This window comes from Phoenix dactylifera, unplaced genomic scaffold, assembly GCF_009389715.1.
Source record: "Phoenix dactylifera cultivar Barhee BC4 unplaced genomic scaffold, palm_55x_up_171113_PBpolish2nd_filt_p 000125F, whole genome shotgun sequence".
In the NCBI taxonomy this organism is placed as follows: Eukaryota; Viridiplantae; Streptophyta; class Magnoliopsida; order Arecales; family Arecaceae; genus Phoenix; species Phoenix dactylifera.
Window position 1 is genome coordinate 101,927 of NW_024067690.1, and position 18,440 is coordinate 120,366.

At 44.3% G+C, this 18,440-nt stretch overlaps 1 protein-coding gene across 1 annotated transcript; it reads right to left on the minus strand.

Annotated features, from left to right (window-relative positions):
* Nucleotides 1-10,002: 10,002 nt before the first annotated feature.
* LOC103697428 (isoflavone reductase homolog) lies at nucleotides 10,003-13,927 on the minus strand. The gene is made up of 4 exons (XM_008779277.4): nucleotides 13,567-13,927; nucleotides 11,574-11,814; nucleotides 10,760-10,963; nucleotides 10,003-10,189 (listed from the first exon to the last, which is right to left on the minus strand). The coding sequence occupies exons 1-4, from the start codon at nucleotides 13,894-13,896 to the stop codon at nucleotides 10,026-10,028; spliced, it is 939 nt and encodes a 312-aa protein (XP_008777499.1). The 5' UTR covers nucleotides 13,897-13,927; the 3' UTR covers nucleotides 10,003-10,025.
* Nucleotides 13,928-18,440: the final 4,513 nt, after the last annotated feature.

The following is an 18,440-nucleotide window of genomic DNA, read 5'->3' on the forward strand; positions in this document are numbered from 1 at the left end:
GGGATTCCGGGAGACAGCTGGGAACGTTGATCACGGAGCTCGGACGCGGCTCCGGATGCTGGGAGGAGGCGATCACACGCGGATGAGGCGGAGGGAGCTGATCTGCATGGTGATCCGTGGCTGGGGGTGGTGATTCACGGATAACGGGATGAGCTTGGATCACGGCTGGATCACAGGGTCGCTGGGAGCTGAAGCGGAAGGGAGGGACACGGCTTCCTTCTTCGGGTGCTGCTGGGATCGCGCATGATCCGTGGGGGAAACGGCTGGATCCGGATGAAGACCGCAGTGGGATCGATGGGAGGAAGCTGGGACAGATGCCACGGCTGTGAAGGAAGCTGGGCTGCTGAGATCTTCCTTGTTGGGAGGCGAATCGTCCGGGATTGCACGCGGAAAAGGAAGGATGCTGGGGCTTCTTTCACGGACGCGGGATTGCTGGGAGGAGCCAACCACGGCCGCAGTGGAGACTGGGATCACGGGAAGGATTGGCTGAAGATCATGGTTTGGATGCGGCTGGAGGAGAAACGGACGCGTGATCCTCTCTTCTCCCCTGTTTCCGCACGGGCTGGGATTTGTTCTGGAAGATGGACGGCCTGGCACGGTGGCTGTTGATGGTTGGATGTGTTCTCAACGTATGGAGATGAACCTGATGAAACAGGTTTGGGAAGTGGGATGCTTGGTTTGATTGCGTTGATGGCGTGGACGGCCGGGATTTCATGCATGCATGGCAGCTGGGGAATTTGTTGAGCTCGGGCTACCGGGCATTGGGCTCAAACCCAATGTTATTGGGCCTCTTGGATTCCTTGCACTCAAACACAAATACAACATTAATTAATTAATTTTATCATTAAATATTAACTATAATACTAATTAAAATGGTATGACGATTGCACTTTTGTGCTCTCATCACACCCCCCAACTAGCTTATTGCTAGTCTTTAGCAATTTAGTGCGAAAATGATAAAATAAAATAAGAGTGCAAAAGTGTTATTTATTATATAAATATACTAAGATAAATACTCACTTTCGTAGAGCATTACGATTGCACTTAGCACGTGCAACAAGCCTTTAAACCCCTAGGTTACCCTAGTGGACGAGTGTTGTCTCGTGAGGGTTTGCAGTGAAGTTACCCACAAACTTCAATCCCAAAATAAAATTTGGTTTGTGAAATGAAAGTCTAATTTCAAGTACATAACTGATAAGAATTTCAAAAGCACACAAGGTTTTTAATTACTAAGTAGCCCAATTTCTAGGTTAGTATGCAATTTAAGTTGAAGTTATTAAGTTTTCCGTTAGGAAGTTGTAAGACTTATTTATACTTGAGTGCTCAGTGAAGTTTGGACCATGCACAAGCTAAGATTTTGGATCTCCAAAATATCGCTAATATTAGTAGTTTCCAAGAATTGGTCGGACAAGACCTATTTGCTGATTCAAAATCATCTTTTCTGCAGGATTTCGAGAGCTGTGGATGTTTACTTTAATACCTCACGGGCTTTATCTGTAATATTCCAGTCTACTCGAATTTTTACAACGACGGCTTTTACACTATTGTCTTTCTTAAGGTCAATATACTTTTTTTTTCATCATTTTTTTTTTGCATTAAAGAGAAGTGATAATGTATATATTGTGCACTTTTACTCCTGTGATGATTCCTCCATGTAGCGAGCAATTAGTCGACAATTCTCACACCAGTTGGCATGAGGTGTCGGGCATCAAGACTCCCCTACGGACCTATGCTCGGGTTCCTCATCACAAGCCTGCTGACCTTTGACAATAGGTAGCCCTTTTCGATGTACCTGACTAAATCCACTATTTTTTGTTTTTTTGTTTTTTTTTTTGGATCAGAAAGAGATGGTTCATCAGGATTCGAGGTTGCTACCATATTCTCAACACAATGTCGAACCTATACCTTAGAAAATGCAGGCCAGATGTGTTGTGAAATTCAAAGCACTAATTAGCTTACAACTCACTAAAAGGAACTTAATAAAAAGAACTCACTTTGCACTACTTCCAACTAGTCATTGGGCTCTTAGATTTTATATACCTTGTGTGTTGTTTTTTTTTTTCAAAAATTTTAACTAAAAACTTTTTTTTATATGTATATATAAAATTTCAAATGCGTAAAAATACCCCCAAACCTAAATCTAACATTGTCCTCAATGTTAAAGAAAATTTAAAGCAGTAAGAGGACAGAGGAGAAGTACCTGATATGGGTGGGTTAATTGAAAGTTGGGGCAAAATCCCCCAAACCTGCATGTTAGTAATTTATTGATGATTTTTTTTTTTAATAAAAGAAACTTACATGTTGGGTTGCCTCCCAAAGAGCGCTAAGTTTTATGTCTTCAGCCAGACAAAATGTAAATCTCCTTTTTTTTCAACCATTATCTAAGAATGGTTTTGGAAAAGTCCGATGAAGAACAGTCGGCTGATGACGATCTATGCTCATAAGGGGAACAGAACTAAGAGGCGCATGCTTGATCCCTTCCTCGGAATGGGCAAGGTAAGCTTCTAAAGGGTCCTTATTATAAGTTTGTAAGAAAGTCTCCTGAACCAGACTTTCAATCATGTCAACTTCATTGATTTCTTTGTCGTCTGGTGGTTGTTTACTTATGTTGAAGACATTAAGCTCGACTTTCATGTTGCCAAAAGATAACTTCAGCATCCCATTTCGACAGTTGATCACAGCATTTGCTGTGGCTAAGAAAGGTCTACCTAAAATTATAGGTGTGTGACTGTCTGGATGTATTGCAGGTTCAGTCTCAAGGATAACGAAGTCCACAGGATAGTAAAACTCATTTACTTTTACTATTACATCCTCTACAATCCCCTTGGGGTACTTCACTGTCCTATCTGCTAAGGAAAGGGTAATATTTGTAGGCTTTAATTCCCCCAAACCTAATTTTTGGTACACATAGTAGGGAAGTAGGTTTACACTGGCTCCTAAATCTAATAGAGCTCTTTGGATGATCGTCTCTCCTATTTTTATTTCAACAGTTGGGCAACCAGGGTCTTTGAATTTCGGGGCAATCTGTTGTTGAATGAGAGATGAGGCTTGTGCAGCCATAACAGCTTGCCTAGGAATACTTGTTTTTCTTTTGACCGTGGTGAGGTCTTTCAAGAATTTTGTATAGGAGGGAATTTGTCTTATGGCATCGAGAAAAGGTATATTTATTTGAACAGTTTTAAAGACTTCCATGATTTTATCAAAGTTAGATTGTTTCTTGGAGTCCTGAAGTCTACTGGGAAAGGGAACCTTGGGTTTGTATGTTTCTATAGGTTCTTCCCTTTTTTCCGGTTTGTCCTGTTCTTGACCCCTCTTCTGAATAGGGTTCTTATCGGATTCAGATTTATTTTCTTTTTCATTTTTAGGAAGTTGGACTTTATTGTCCACTTGCTTGCCAGACCTTAAAGTGGTAATTGCCTGAACTTCATAGGTCGGATTTCCATTAGAATTGATTTGATACTGACCTATCTGACCTTGATTTTGTTGTCTACTAGGGTTAGGCACTGGTTGACTAGGTAGTTCACCTTTCTTCCTATCCCCTAGAGAGTTAGCTATTTGGCTCAGACTAACCTCAAGTTTTGCAATTGCTTGCGCATGGAATTGGTTAGTCTGGGCTTGGGCTGTATTGGTCTGTTGTTGTTGCTTGATAAAATCTTGTTGTTGTTTCATCATATTAACCATCATGGTTTCTAATTGTGAAGGTTGCTGTGGGATAGGGGCATTATAAGGCGGTACAGATGGAACCAAAGGTTGGTTCATTTGTGGTGGACCTATCCTGGGGAAGTTGTTCTGAAAACCTGGTGGACCACCTTGATGCTGAATAGGTTCATTTTGCTTGTATGAGAAATTTGGGTGGAACCTATTATCAGGGTGGTAAACTGGGCTGAACGAGTTGGGAGTGGGCTTCTTAAAGGCACTATATGAATTTAGAGCATTTGCTTGCTCGGCCTTTATGTTAGGCAGACTAGGGCAGCACTCCACTAGATGCTCAGGACTGTTACACAAAACACACAAACTATATGACTCGTGATCCACTTTCATGACGGGATTTGACTCTTTGTATGAACTCGAACTAGTGGAAACAGTGAAAGCATCAAACTTTTTACTCAAGTTGTTCATTCCAGCCACCAGATTGGACATGATATTTTTGAGTTCTGGGTCTGCTTTCATTTCATAATTACCTGGTTTTCTAGACCCAAACTCATCTCTAATTACTTCCTCACCATAGCTACTCCAATTTTGGGCATTTTCAGCTAAGTCAACAAGAAATTCATAGGCTTGATCCGGAGTTTGGTTCATGAACCTACCCTTGTGCATGGACTCAATCATGTTTCTATGTGCTGGAGGTAGTCCTTTATAAAAGAAGTGGACCAGATCAGCCTTATCAAGCCCATGGTGTGGGCATTTGACCAACAAGTCATGGAATCTTTTCTAAAGTTGGAAAAATTCCTCCTCAGATTTTTCTCTAAAAGTTCTTATGGCATCCTTAATTTTTTCAGTCTTTACCATAGGATAGAACTTAGCCATGAACTTCTTAGATAGTTGTTCCCATGATGTGATGGAATTTGAAGCAAGGGAATACAGCCATGCAGCAGCACGATCCTCTAAAGTCATGGGAAACAACCTTAATTTAATACCCTCTTCATCTATGTTTTGATTTCTAAACGTTTGACAGATTGTCAAAAATTTGTTTAGATGAATATAGGGTTGTTCACTCTCGAACCCATGAAACTTAGGTAACATGTTTATTGTTGCAGCCCGAATTTCAAATTAGGCTGCATTATTGATTGGTAATACTATGCAAGTAGGGGGACTAGCGGATGCGGGTGCAAACAATTCATTTAGGGTTCTAATATGTTCACCCATTGTAGAGATCGACGGTTGGTTTACAGTTCGCAAGTTGTGATGAAAAGTTCTGTCAATCTCAGGATCAAATGGGATTAATTTATCCCTTAATGACCTTCTACCATGCATACATTATCAATAACTTAATTAGACTCGACTCCTAAACGAAATACTAAAAGAGAAGAGAAGGGCTAGACACAGATGACCACAATCAACACCACACAACAATTTGACCCTATTAGTCTTAGAATTAAGTGAGGTTTAGTAGCTTCTTAAATCTAGTTGCACAGAGATTTATCAGGTTAAAAAAATTTCTGAAATTCTCTCCTAGATTAGACAGCTCCTAATCTCCCTTTCAGATTAAGCTTGAGCTTACCAGTTAAGCAATCCAGTAACCAGGGACCAGGAAAGTCCCGGGGTGTGTGGTGGTGCCAGAAGGGATACACCGATACCACAATACCCGTAACAGTTCTTACTGTTGTAAAACTTTCCTAGACATCACCAATTACTAAATTCTCACTGGAGTGGCTTTCAGCCGCTTCTTTCCAAGAGCCTAATTGAGCTCGAAAACCCTAAGGCCAACGTCTAATTTGATTTTAATTTAATTTGGCTTAGGATAAGTATGCAAGGTGGTGATTTTTGGGCTAAGGACAAGTAATGACTTCCTGACCTTATCTTTTTAATGGGTTTTGCCCTTAAATTCTTTTATGCAAATGTTTAATACTAAATGCAGCAAATAATCAATGATTTTTTAAAGTTTATGCAATGTCATTAGGTTGTATTGATTGAATGAGCAAGCATTTTTTTTTTTACTTTTACTTTTTTTTTTTAATTTTTTTTAATTTTTTTTAGCAATAACTTGAATGTAAACTAAACAAAATCTTTATGCGTCAGTCAATCTCCGAATGCCCGTTGAATAAGCTCTGGAGATTACTCCGTGAGGAGCCCCAATAAAGGTATGATAACCTCGAGGGATTGCACCTTATCAATTACTAGCAAAAATAATATTTTTTTTGAATTTTTTAATTTAATTATTTTTTTTAACCTTTTTTTTTGCATTTCAAATTTTGAATCACAGAATTCAAATTTTGAATTTAAATTTTTGAATTTTTGAATTTTTTTGAATTTTTTTTTAAATTTTTTTTTACTTTTTTTAAGAAAACTTTAATTTCGAATTTCAAATTTCAGAATTTAATAACTACGAAATTACTAACTGAAAATAATCAAAATAAGAAAAATTAATAAAAATAAAAACTTACTACCGGAGTGCGTTCACTCCGGGCATCCAAAATCTGATTTGATCTTCGTGATCGTTCTTGCTTCTCGATTTGCCTCCCCGGCAACGGCGCCGAAATTTTGTTCGTCCGATTCCTGTCTATCTAAAAATATGCTAGACAGATCCTTGTTAGAACCGACGAACAAAAGTTAAATTTAATTCTACTCTTACCTTTCCTACTCGAAGAATAGCAGTTGTAAGAGGTCGATCCACAGGGAGGCGATTGGAGTTGCATAAAAATTAGAACGTTCACTCGGATTTGAAATCGATTTTTGACTAATTAAAGAAAAACAATTTTTTTTTGAGGATGTTGATGGATTTTTTAGTCTACCAGAGAATAATTTTTTATTTAAAAATAATAAAAAGACAAGTACTTGAAATCAAAGAGTATTTATGAATGCATGAAATGTTTAACTATTCAAAGGAAATTTTTTTTTGCATAAATTAAAATGGATGAAGACAAGTGCTAAGAAGATCAAAAGCCTAGAACATAAATTGCATCAAAGAAAATTTATTGTATTGCATCAAAGAAGAATTAAAAGATTGCATAAAAAAAAAAGAAATTAACTTGAACCTAGAACAGGGATTGCATGAAAGAAATTTTGCTTGATTTCATAAAAAGAAAATTGATTACAAATAAAAGTGGAGATTAGAGGCCTAATACTCCTCTTATTTTGCAAATAAAATAAAGAAAAGGAAACAAAGAAAAAAATCACTTCTCTTTCCTCCCTCTCTCTCCCACGGTGGACTTATAAAATATATATTTTTTTTATCTTCTTCTTCTTCCCAAGAACAGAGTAATACTCTGTTTCTTCTTCTCCCTTGGACCAGCCGAGCCCTCTCCTCTCTTGGCCTCCACCGAGCACACCCCCCTCTCTCCCTTCTTCCCTCCTTCTTATAGCTCTTGGAGACGCGTTGGGGGCGAGCTGGCAGCGACGGTGATTGCGGAGCGCTGGGATTTTAGCCGTGTGAAGAATGCGGTCGCTGGGATTCCGGGAGACAGCTGGGAACGTTGATCACGGAGCTCGGACGCGGCTCCGGATGCTGGGAGGAGGCGATCGCACGCGGATGAGGCGGAGGGAGCTGATCTGGATGGTGATCCGTGGCTGGGGGTGGTGATTCACGGATAACGGGATGAGCTTGGATCACTGCTGGATCACAGGGTCACTGGGAGCTGAAGCGGAAGGGAGGGACACGGCTTCCTTCTTCAGGTGCTGCTGGGATCGCGCATGATCCGTGGGGGAAACGGCTGGATCCGGATGAAGACCGCAGTGGGATCGATGGGAGGAAGCTGGGACAGATGCCACGGCTGTGAAGGAAGGTGGGCTGCTGAGATCTTCCTTGCTGGGAGGCGAATCGTCCGGGATTGCACGCGGAAAAGGAAGGATGCTGGGGCTTCTTTCACGGACGCGGGATTGCTGGGAGGAGCCAACCACGGCCGCGGTGGAGACTGGGATCACGGGAAGGATTGGCTGAAGATCATGGTTTGGATGCGGTTGGAGGAGAAACGGACGCGTGATCCTCTCTTCTCCCCTGTTTCCGCACGGGCTGGGATTTGTTCTGGAAGATGGACGGCCTGGCACGGTGGCTGTTGATGGTTGGATGTGTTCTCAACGTATGGAGATGAACCTGATGAAACAGGTTTGGGAAGTGGGATGCTTGGTTTGATTGCGTTGATGGCGTGGACGGCCGGAATTTCATGCATGCATGGCAGCTGGGGAATTTGTTGAGCTCGGGCTACCGGGCATTGGGCTCAAACCCAATGTTATTGGGCCTCTTGGATTCCTTGCACTCAAACACAAATACAACGTTAATTAATTAATTTTATCATTAAAGATTAACTATAATACTAATTAAAATGGTATGACGATTGCACTTTTGTGCTCTCATCAGGGAGATTGACGCTGGTCAGATCGATGTTGGGGTCCATGCTAGTGTATCTCATGGCCAACACTGTGGTACCAAAGATGGTTCTGTTGAGGATTGAGCGTCTTCTTCGGAGCTTCTTATGGGGGTCACACTGTGGAGGCCATAGGGTGCATTTGGTGGCATGGGAGCAGGTCTGTCTGCCCGCCAGTAAGGGCGGTCTGGGGGTGCAGTTCCTCTTGGAGAGGTGTGAGGCGCTCTTTGCCCGTCATGTGGTTCGGTTCATGTTAGAGCCACACGGATTCTGGAGTTAGGTGATGGCAGTCAGATACGGTCGAGGGAGTTCAGAGGTGACACGGAGGAGTCGTCGAGTCTCCTTCATGTGGCGCGAGATCAGGAGGTACCTGCCGACAGTGTCGGCGAACACCAGGTGGTTGATAGGCGATGGACAGAGCATTGATGTAATCAGTGATCCGTGGGTGGACGCCCTTCCTTTGAGGTGCTGGCTGACCATGGTTGATACAGAGGCAGCGGAGGGGCTGCGGGTGTGCGACCTCCTAGCACCAGGAGGGGCAAAGTGGGACGGGACCAGACTTCGACAGCTGTTTGGGGCACACCTAGTTGAGAGGATCTATTCCATTCCGGTACCAGGATGTGCAGGGCCGATGTCAGGGTGTGGGGTACTTCGTGTCGGGCCAGTGTGAGATTGGGTGATCTTTCCCGTATTATCCAGCTGGAGTATGAGCCGGGGACGGATTGTACTTAGATCTGGAGGTCCAGGCTCCACCCGAGGGTAGCCCTCTTCTTATGGAAGGTGATTTGAGATCCCTTCCGATGAGAGCAGTGCTGAGCAGGCGTGACTTGGGGCTCCCCGCAGAGTGTGGGACATGGGGAGCTGAGGAGTCAGTGGACCATGTGCTCTTTCAGTGCACATGGGCGAGGTCGACATGGCAGTGATCAGAGATCCCGCAGGAGGCTTGGAGTGCGAGGACACAGTTTCTACAGGTGATGAGACAGTGGCTAGCCAGTTCGCGGACTTGTCAGGAGGCTATTAGAGCGACTTACACGGCACATCAGATCTGGCTAGCAAGGAATGCTCGCATCTTCGGTGAGCGCAGGGTGTCACCGAGGTTTGTTGCAGAGTTTGCTCGGGCACAGGCCACGGAGATCAGGCCCACCAACCCTTCAGCTAGACCTTTGTTAGCTTGGGACACCTAGAGTTCCTCCTCTACTTCAGTAGCTCCTCAGACGGTATTTTTATCTGAAAGCCCCCACCCCCGAGCTTCCCCAAGGTCAACTTCGATGGGTCGGTGCTGGATTGCGGCATGCAGGGCGGTGCAGGCTTTGTGATACGGGACTCGCATTCCAGGATGGTGGCGGCAGGCGGCTGCCAGTTGTTTGACACGTCGGTTCTAGGGACAGAGTTGCGAGCAGCCTGGGCGGGCCTTCGACACGTGCGGGTGGTGCTGTAGGCCCGATCGATCATTTTGGAGGGCGACTTTGCCACAGTCATCGGATGGATTCGGAGGGGGTCGAGGGGTGAGAGCATAGACCACCCCTTGATCCAAGACATGGGATGATGATGAGAGATGGGGGGCCCTTTAGGCTAAGCATATATTTAGAGAAGCCAACGGGACGGCTGACTGGATGGCTGCCTACACAGCCCACCACTCAGGATTTATCCTTTGGTCTGGGGAGGGGGAGTTGCCATTGGAACTCTGCGAGTTGTTGTATTTTGACTTTATTAGGTGTATTCGTACACGTCTTGTATAAAGCACCGGTTTTAAGCAAAAAAAACACACACACACACATATACATATACATATACATACGTATACATATATGCATATGCATATATGCATATACATATATGCATATATGCATATACATATATGCATATATGCATATACATATATGCATATATGCATATACATATATGCATATATGCATATACATATATATATACATATATATATATATATATATACATATATATATATATATATACATATATATATCTTTTTCTATGGTACTTATATTACACATATTGTTTAAGGTAATCTTTCACTCGAGTGTAGGTGACCTCTGGGTACAACTGAGAAGCCTCTTCCCCTCCATCTCCTATCTCAAAATTTGTCAAGCAACCTTCATAGAAAATATGGTAGAAATGCGCAAGTCCTTCCTGTGTAGCAAGGTCTTGACCTGAAAAGGTGGGCAGAGAAGGCAAGCTATAATTTATACAAGGCACAAGAATGATGCTAGTAATCAAATACCACAGGTGCAAGCCTGCAACAAAGTAGTACAAACTCCGTTGCTCTAATTTAGGAATTGTTATCGCACTGCAGATGGGTAATCATATGAGGTCCATGTCGAATAATTACTATTACTGATGCCTAATTGCGATGCCCACTTCTTCCGGCATTCCTTCAATTTCTAAGTATTTTTCATGAACTGTTTCTATATGGTCAATTTCTTATGGTCCTCCCCCTCCTTAATGATGAAGATATAAATCAAAATGAGAATATTGGTATTGAAGGAATTTTTACCACGTAAAAGTGCATGATACAGAATTTTATTCCAACCCCGGTCTGATTGTCTATTGAATCCTATTGGCTATGAGTTTCAGTATATCTTAGAGTCCAGTCGCTTATTGTGCTGATGATTTGATGGCTTAAATCACTAAAGTCGTTTTTTTTCCATTACTATATTGTCATCAGTAAAATCATAGCATTATAGCAACTCCTGATTTCTGTTAATTAATCCTAATCCTACCTTTGAGGTTAGCGAGAAAGTCTTCCACTGAAATACTGCTCTTGCTTAGTTCTTTGCCAATGAGCTCCTCCCATGCCTCGACTACCTCCCTTTGTGAGAGGATGTTTTCCGGTGGCCGGATGTATAGCGTTTTGTTGAGCATGCGAGGGTCGTCGATCGTCTTGATGGTGTACATCGCTATGTCATCCTCGTCGACAAAAATTGCTGCCACAAAATCAAATGGATATTAAAGAATCCTCAACTAGAAATCTACATTTTGAGGTCTGTTTTATAGGCCTTTTATCTCAGTGAAAACATGCAACTTCTATATTGAAATAAGGACATTAAAAGAAGCGGTATACCCCTCGTTATGCATGGAGCATGGATCCTCTGCGGTATGCAGTTTGTACTATAGAGTTTAGTGCAGCGCTCGATGGTCGCCATTAAGAAATAAACGGCCATTAAACAAGATGCCCTTACATGTCGTATACGGTGTGCCTTGTTTGATGGTCGTCCATTTTTTGATGGCAGCCATCAAGTACTGCATTGGACTCGCACCACAAAGGATTCTAGATATTTATGCCTAAGAGGACACACCTATCTCTCTCTCTCTTTGCTAGAGCAGATGACTCATACATATCTAATATGGATACGCTCAAAAAGATTAAAAAATAACAAATTTCGGAGTGCTCTAAATAGCTTTTTTTTTTTCAACCCATAAAGCCTCCATCATGATCAGCCATGTGTAAAGCCACTCAATCTGCGGCCATTTGCCTTCCTATAAGAGGACACACCTTAGAAAATAAAAATAAAGGTGGGGGACCAACCACCGTACCTTTCACATTTGCGTCTCCAAGTAAGCAGACACTGTCCCTTGATGGAACAATCTTCCCTAGTTGGCACAGGCCTCCAACAAAGTAACCTGCAAAACAATTAGCAGAGACGTAGGTGAAGGGGATTCCAGCATCCTCTATGGCCTTTCTCACCACCATTTTGTCATCAAACGGCACTCTTCCAGGGGCTAGTGCATGACCCATCCTTGCAGGATCCATCCCAAACTCTGAAGGCAAGAAGCGCTGCAAAATATGTTGTCTTACAAATATATGTGTCTAAAATTAAATTGAGCTCAGAATGGATTCATAATTTGGAGTATAAGTTTGTGTGGCATGGTGCTCTCTTTGAGAAATATTTAAAGAAGCCAGTGATGCAACTGTAACTTGGAATTTACTCTTCCAAATTCCTCCACCACGCCATTATATAAATTCATATATAGAAGCAAGATTAAGGTTATATTTGAGTAATTGTATGATTTCTCAAGATAATATAGGTGTCATGTCATGTTTTAGAACCCAATTTAAGCAATTTTGATTTCAAAGCTGGTGAGGGCCCTCAAGTTGAAAGTGGAACACAACAGAGTGCTCAACAACGTAGAAGAAGCAGAGTTTCAGCATCTTCAAATAGAAATGCTCCCAGCAAACCAAAACCACAAAACCTAACGTCACGTAGTCTTCAAGTCAAAGACATGTATGAGACTCATCTTCTATCGAATGGCTCCCTCTCCCTCTCTCTCTCTTAATGCTATCTTTCCTTCAGGGCTGGGCAAGACTCAGCAGGCTCCCTCAGCAAGGGCCTAGCCAGTCCCCACTGGAGCCTTTTACTTATGTATATAGTTTTCCTATTAATAAATTTGGGTAGGTAAGCCTTCCTTCTCATCAGAAAAACATATAGCAATGTTGACAGGCAAAGCTTAGCTTTTGCTTACCAGAAAATGCCTAGGTAACATATATATGAATCTATATAATTGCTATATACATATACATACACATACACATCGATCTTGATAAGTCATGCATACATCACTAATTTAAGCAGTCTTGCATAGATATGGATACGAAAATTAGATTCAGATATGGATCCAAGTATCTGGTTCGACTAAAAAAAAAAATAAAAAAAAAAAGACATGGAGATACTTAGGATAATTATCATTTACTTAATTTATATATTTATGTATTATTTATTTAAATTTAGAAAAGAAATATTAAGAAGATATTATATATTAAGATATTTCCATATAAATATTTCTCATTCAAAATTTTAAAATAACTTAAGTATCTTCTTAATACCTATATTTTTAAAATTTCCAATTTTAATACCTACATTTTTGGTAGTCATAAAAAGGAATGTTACTTCTACCATCAAAATGAAGGGTCAAACTTATCATCGGAAGAGCCAACTCTCCATTAGTCTTTAAAAAGCGCATCTGCAAAACATCGTATGTATCCAAATACCCGATACATATCTAGCTTAAACATTTATTCAACACAGATTTTCAGAACCAGCTGAGAGCATCCAGGTAACACAAGATAAAGTAAAATGTTTTTCCTTCTTGTTTTACAATTATATCTATATATATATATATATATATATATATAGAGAGAGAGAGAGAGAGAGAGATCTAGAGAGAGAGAGAGAGAGAGAGAGAGAGAGAGAACCCAAGGCCTTTGCAATTTTTATATTAAATAGACAATTTGCAATTAGGTTTGGTTGCATTCACATCACTCACCAAGAAAGAAATTAACCAGCTGATTTGTTAGCCTTTTTTTTTTCCTTTTCTTTAACAAACATAAGAAAATGCAGAGAATGAGAACTTATGACCATCATGAGGAGCCGTTATTCCCATCGCCACCACCATTATAATAAAAAGATCACTTGGGCTGAATAAACAAATTGTTTTTTCTGGAAATATATAGAAAAAAGTGATGACAACAGATGTGCATCCACAAGCATGGTGATACCTTTTATCCCTAAAACACTTTCAGGGATCATACCTTGATGTTTCCGGCCTCTTTTATTGCGTCGACAAGCTTGAGCTGAAGGAGAATTTGGTTGCTTCTGAAGTGCACGCCGGAGATGGCACATATGACAACATCTACTTGTTTTATGGCATCCACAAGGCTTCGGTGATCAGAGAAGGAGCCCTCGACGAGGTGAGCACCTTGCTTCTTGAACGACATGAGAATTTGGACCTTGTCGATGTCCACACCAATCTCCCGCCGGTAGAGTACATAGGTAGGATGTCCATCATCCAAGCTTGCCCTCACAATCCTCCTCCCCAAGTATCCAGTTCCCCCCACCACAAGAATCCTGCTCTTCTCCATATCCCTCCCTCTCTCACACGCGCATAGTAGAAAGCTATTTGTCTTGTCATTCTGATTTGGTGAAGGGGTGGGACCCTTCTTCGTCCTTATCTTCTCATCTCTCTGTACGTATTTACGGTCTTCTAATCAATTACCTGATGGATAATTCTTCCGTTATCACGGACAAAAATACTAGAAAAAATATCTACATAGATAAATAGATAAAAAAAATATTATGTTGTTAAAATTATTATAGAACCATTAATTGATTTATAATTGATTATGCTAAATATAGTCGGTCTTCATCAAGATTAATTGTGCCAAACTTAATCGATTTTACCAAATTTCGTCGGTCTTTTAGTGCTACTCTCGTATTTTGTAAGTGATAGATAGAAATATAATTTTTTTTAATTTTTTTATTTTTAACTACTATCTTTGCTGCAGTCGTCTTCGCTCATAAATTTTTTATTTCTCCTGCCTCATTTGAAAGGGTAGCCAAAGCTCCGATCTCGACGGCTTTTAAAGTTTTTTTCGTTTTTATTGGAATCTTTATAAAACTTTAGTCATTTTTATCTCTTAAATTATTTTTTATTATTTTTTGTCTGAAGATAGGAAAGTGACCCCGGCCCACTTGATGCTAACTCTCCCCTGAGGTTGGCTTCACGTGAAGGGGGGAGGTTAGGTTTGGTTCACGTGGGAAGGGGCTCGGGGGTTGTTCCCAAGCCGAGAACAACGCGAGAAAAAAAAAAAACAAAAAAAAAAGACAAAAACTGTGCCCGTGCCATCCCTATTCCTTCCAGACCCTGATCGCGGTTCTCGTAAGTCCTAAAAAGGATTTGTGTAGCGGCCCGAGGAAGCCATCGCCGCCTCTGTCTCCTCCCAGTCGCCCAGCCGCCATGGGCGCCGGCGGCGACCCCAAGAAGCTGCCGAGACCGCGATCAGCCCAGCCCCTTGGTACTGCCACTTCTCCGGCCGGCGGACCATGGGTGTCACACCCTTGAAAAGGTCGGAATGAAGTAACCAAAATTTTTCTTGAGTTCTCCCTTTTTTCTGTGTACGGCACTAAGACAATGCCCTTGCCAAAGCCTCAGTCAGCCTACCAAACTTGCTCACAGCTTAGGATCAGCCCCGCACGCCTCGGCCCAACCCTTGGACACTTAGCTAATCACTCACACACCCTATCTCAGAGATGCACGAAGATGAAGGGAAAGAAGCCTTTCATTTCCAAATATCATTGCAAAATCTTCCCTCACAAGCCGAGGGAATAGCTTAGCTTCCGACGCTCCGAAAAACCCTTCCAGCCCACAAATGGCTCGGCCAAACAGCCTTGGCCGTGGCCAGCACTTAGCCACACTTGGCCTAAGTGATAGCCGATGGAATTCCCACAAAGGCACACCCTTTTTCTTAGAGTCCCACGCTCGGCCTGCACCCAGAATTTCTCCAAGTGCCCGAGCTCCCTTAGCCTAAGCTCTCTCGGACTCCACAGGAACACCAACTCCAGCTCTCAACCAAGCCCTTCACAAGCTAGCCTAAGAACCCTCTTCTTTTCAGCCCTCAACCGGCCAGAACCCAAGTCCTTTTATAGGCATCCCTTGGGTTGGTTACAAAGGCAGTTACAAGGCTAACCACCTAACTGTTTCAGTTGGGTTGGTTGCAACTCCCCCAACTGACTTCGGTTAGCTGTTGCAACCGATTCTTGATTCTTAGCTCAGCCCATGTGTCAAAAGCCAAGTCAGCCAACCAGCCATAGCCTTGTCCGCCCAGCCGCTAGGTCCCTTGTCCGCCCGCGTGTCCAGACCAGCTGGCAGCCCCATGTCGCATGGTCTGGCTGGGTGTCTTGCGGTCTGGCTGCAGTCCAGGCCGCTGTCGCCCAGCCAGGTCGGCTGCCGCACCAAGGCACCGCACGGCATCCGGCCTGCGCGCGCCCGTGCTCAGTCCCGCTCGCCTCACGCGCGCTCATCATTGCCACGGCGTTCGGCTGCGCGCGCGCCTGCGCGCAGCACCATTTGGTCCCGGTGAGGTTTGCCGCATCCGGCCCGTCCGCACGCGTTGCTCGCGCGCCATCCGTCCAAGCCGTCCAGCCGTACGCGCGCGGGCGCACGGCCTGACCTGTGTGCGCGCGTCTTGCGCGCCAGGCCAGCCCCATGCCAACTCAGTGTGCGCGCCCCGCGCGCGCCTGGCCTTGGCACTGCCAGACTTCGACGCGCCAGCCCTCACGCCGATACACCCGAATCCGACTTGGTTTGCTCATGGCCAACCCTTGGCGGGCGTCTGTCCTGCGCACAGGGCAGCGCCCAAGCCGACTGTGCGCGCCCTCCGCACAGCCCTTGCAGCGCCCGGCCCTGCCGTGCCACCTGCGCACGGCCATAACGTGGGCCAGGCATCCATGCCTGCTGTGCCGCCTGCGCACAGCTTCCGTCGCGCCCAGCCCTGCCGTGCCACCTGCGCACGGCCGAAGCATGGGCCAAGCTTCTGTGCCTAGTGTGCCACCTGCGTACAGTCTCCGTCGCGCCCGACCCTACCGTGCCACCTGCACACGGCCAGAACTTGGGCCGAGCGCCTATGCGCGCGTGCCCCCGCGCCCTAGGCCTGTTGGCGTGACAATCCTCCCCCGGCCGAAGAGGTCGACGCCCTCGTCGACTCCTCCTGCAAGAAAGAGAAAATCTGCTGCTCAAATTGCCACAAGTTAGCCGCTTGCTCCCATGTAGCATCCGCCACGCCTTCGCCTTGCCATTGCACCCAAAATTCAGTGTCTTTCCCCACCTTGCGGCGCTCTAGTATCCTGTTGATGGCCTTAGGATACTCCTTGCCAATAGTCAGTGGCTCATTCCTTGGGACCACCCGGTCTTCATCATGACTCACATGGTAAGGCCGCAAGAAACTTACATGAAAAGTGAGGTAAATCTTCAATCTTTCCGGCAATTTGAGCTTATAGGCCACTGCCCCAACTCTTGCCGTCACCCTGAAAGGTCCATCATACTTTGGCATAAGCCCTCGGTGGAGCTTGACCTTACCCATTTTCTTCCAAATCGGTGGTGTGATCTTCAACAACACAAGATCACCAACTTGAAATTCCAATGGTCTCCTCTTCCGGTCAGCGAACTTTTTCATCCTCCGGATTGCCTTGGAAAGACTTTCCTTGGCATTCTCAATCAACTCCTCCTTGTCTTGTGCCATCCTATGAGCCGCTGGGCATTCACTTATCTCATCTTGCAGCACCACGTCCAAAGGGGACATGGGCTGAAAACCCATGCTCAACTCGGCTGGGCTCATCCCCATGGAGGAGGTCCGGTTGATGTTGTAGCTGAATTGTGCCGGTTCTAACAAATCCACCCAATTCCTCTGGCTGGCTGTCACATAATGCCTCAAATATTCTTCTAACAGCCCATTGATTCTCTCCGTTTGGCCATCTGTTTGGGGATGGTATGCGGTGGAAAAGTGCAGCTCAGTGCCCATGGTTTTGAAGAGCTGCACCCAGAATTTTCCTGTGAACCTAGGGTCGCGGTCGCATACCACATCACCCGGCACTCCGAAGTACTTCACCACGCCATTGAAGAACAAGTTTGCTGCAATGTCTGCTGGGCATGGGAAGGGCGCAGCCATAAAGACTGCATATTTAGAGAAACAATCGATCACCACAAAGACCGATCTCATACCTCTCACTTCTGGGAACCCAGTGATGAAATCCATGGACAATGACACCCACGGCTTCACTGGAATTAGCAGTGGTTGCAACAATCCGTCACTTCTTTTTCTCTCTACCTTGTCCATTTGGCACACATGGCAAGTCTTCACGAAGTGCTCCACATCGGCCTCCATCTTTGGCCAATAATAGGACCGAGACAAGAGCGCCATCATGCGCTCAGCTCCTGGATGACCCGCCCACTGTGGGTCATGGCTTTCCTTCAGCAAAGCCCTCCGATAGCCACCACCCTTTGGCACAAACAATCTCTTCCCACGAGCCAACAGCAGCCCATCCTCAATCCAAAACTTTTGGACTGTGCCCGCCTGCACTTCCTGCAGCAACTTAGCATACTCTGCATCCTTGGCCGCTGCCTCCTTCAGCTGAGCCCTGAAATTGCTGTGAAATGCAGTGAGAGCAGCAACATACCCTTCTGCATGCTTTCTGCTTAAGGCATCAGCGACAAGGTTTTGCTTGCCCGGACGGTGCACCCAATCAAAGCAAAACTCAGCAAGGTACTCTTGCCATTGGGCTTGCTTGGGTGTAAGCTTCTTTTGTGTGGCAAAATAAGTATTGGCCACATTATCAGTGATGATCTTGAAGCATGTCCCCAACAAGTAGTGATGCCATTTCTCCAAGCAATGGATCACGGCTGTCATCTCTTTTTCATGCACCGAATACCTTTGTTCTGTGTCATTGAGCTTCCGGCTCTCAAATGCCACCGGATGACCGTCCTGTGTCAAAACACCCCCAATTGCAACATTAGAAGCATCAGTGCTTACCTCGAATGGCCTCTCAAAATCTGGGAGTGCAAGCACCGGTTCATGTGAGATTGGGGCGTTTAGCTCCTCAAAGGCCTCATTGCATTGGGTAGACCACGCCC

Excerpts from the sequence above, each read along its gene's own strand:
- LOC103697428 (XM_008779277.4), bottom strand. The coding sequence starts at position 13,896 with ATGGAGAAGAGCAGGATTCTTGTGGTGGGGGGAACTGGATACTTGGGG. Across the intron at positions 11,815-13,566 it reads AAGAGGCCGGAAACATCAAG|CGCTTCTTGCCTTCAGAGTT; the intron begins GTATGATCCCTG and ends CATATTTTGCAG. Across the intron at positions 10,190-10,759 it reads CTTTCTCGCTAACCTCAAAG|GTCAAGACCTTGCTACACAG; the intron begins GTAGGATTAGGA and ends CCACCTTTTCAG.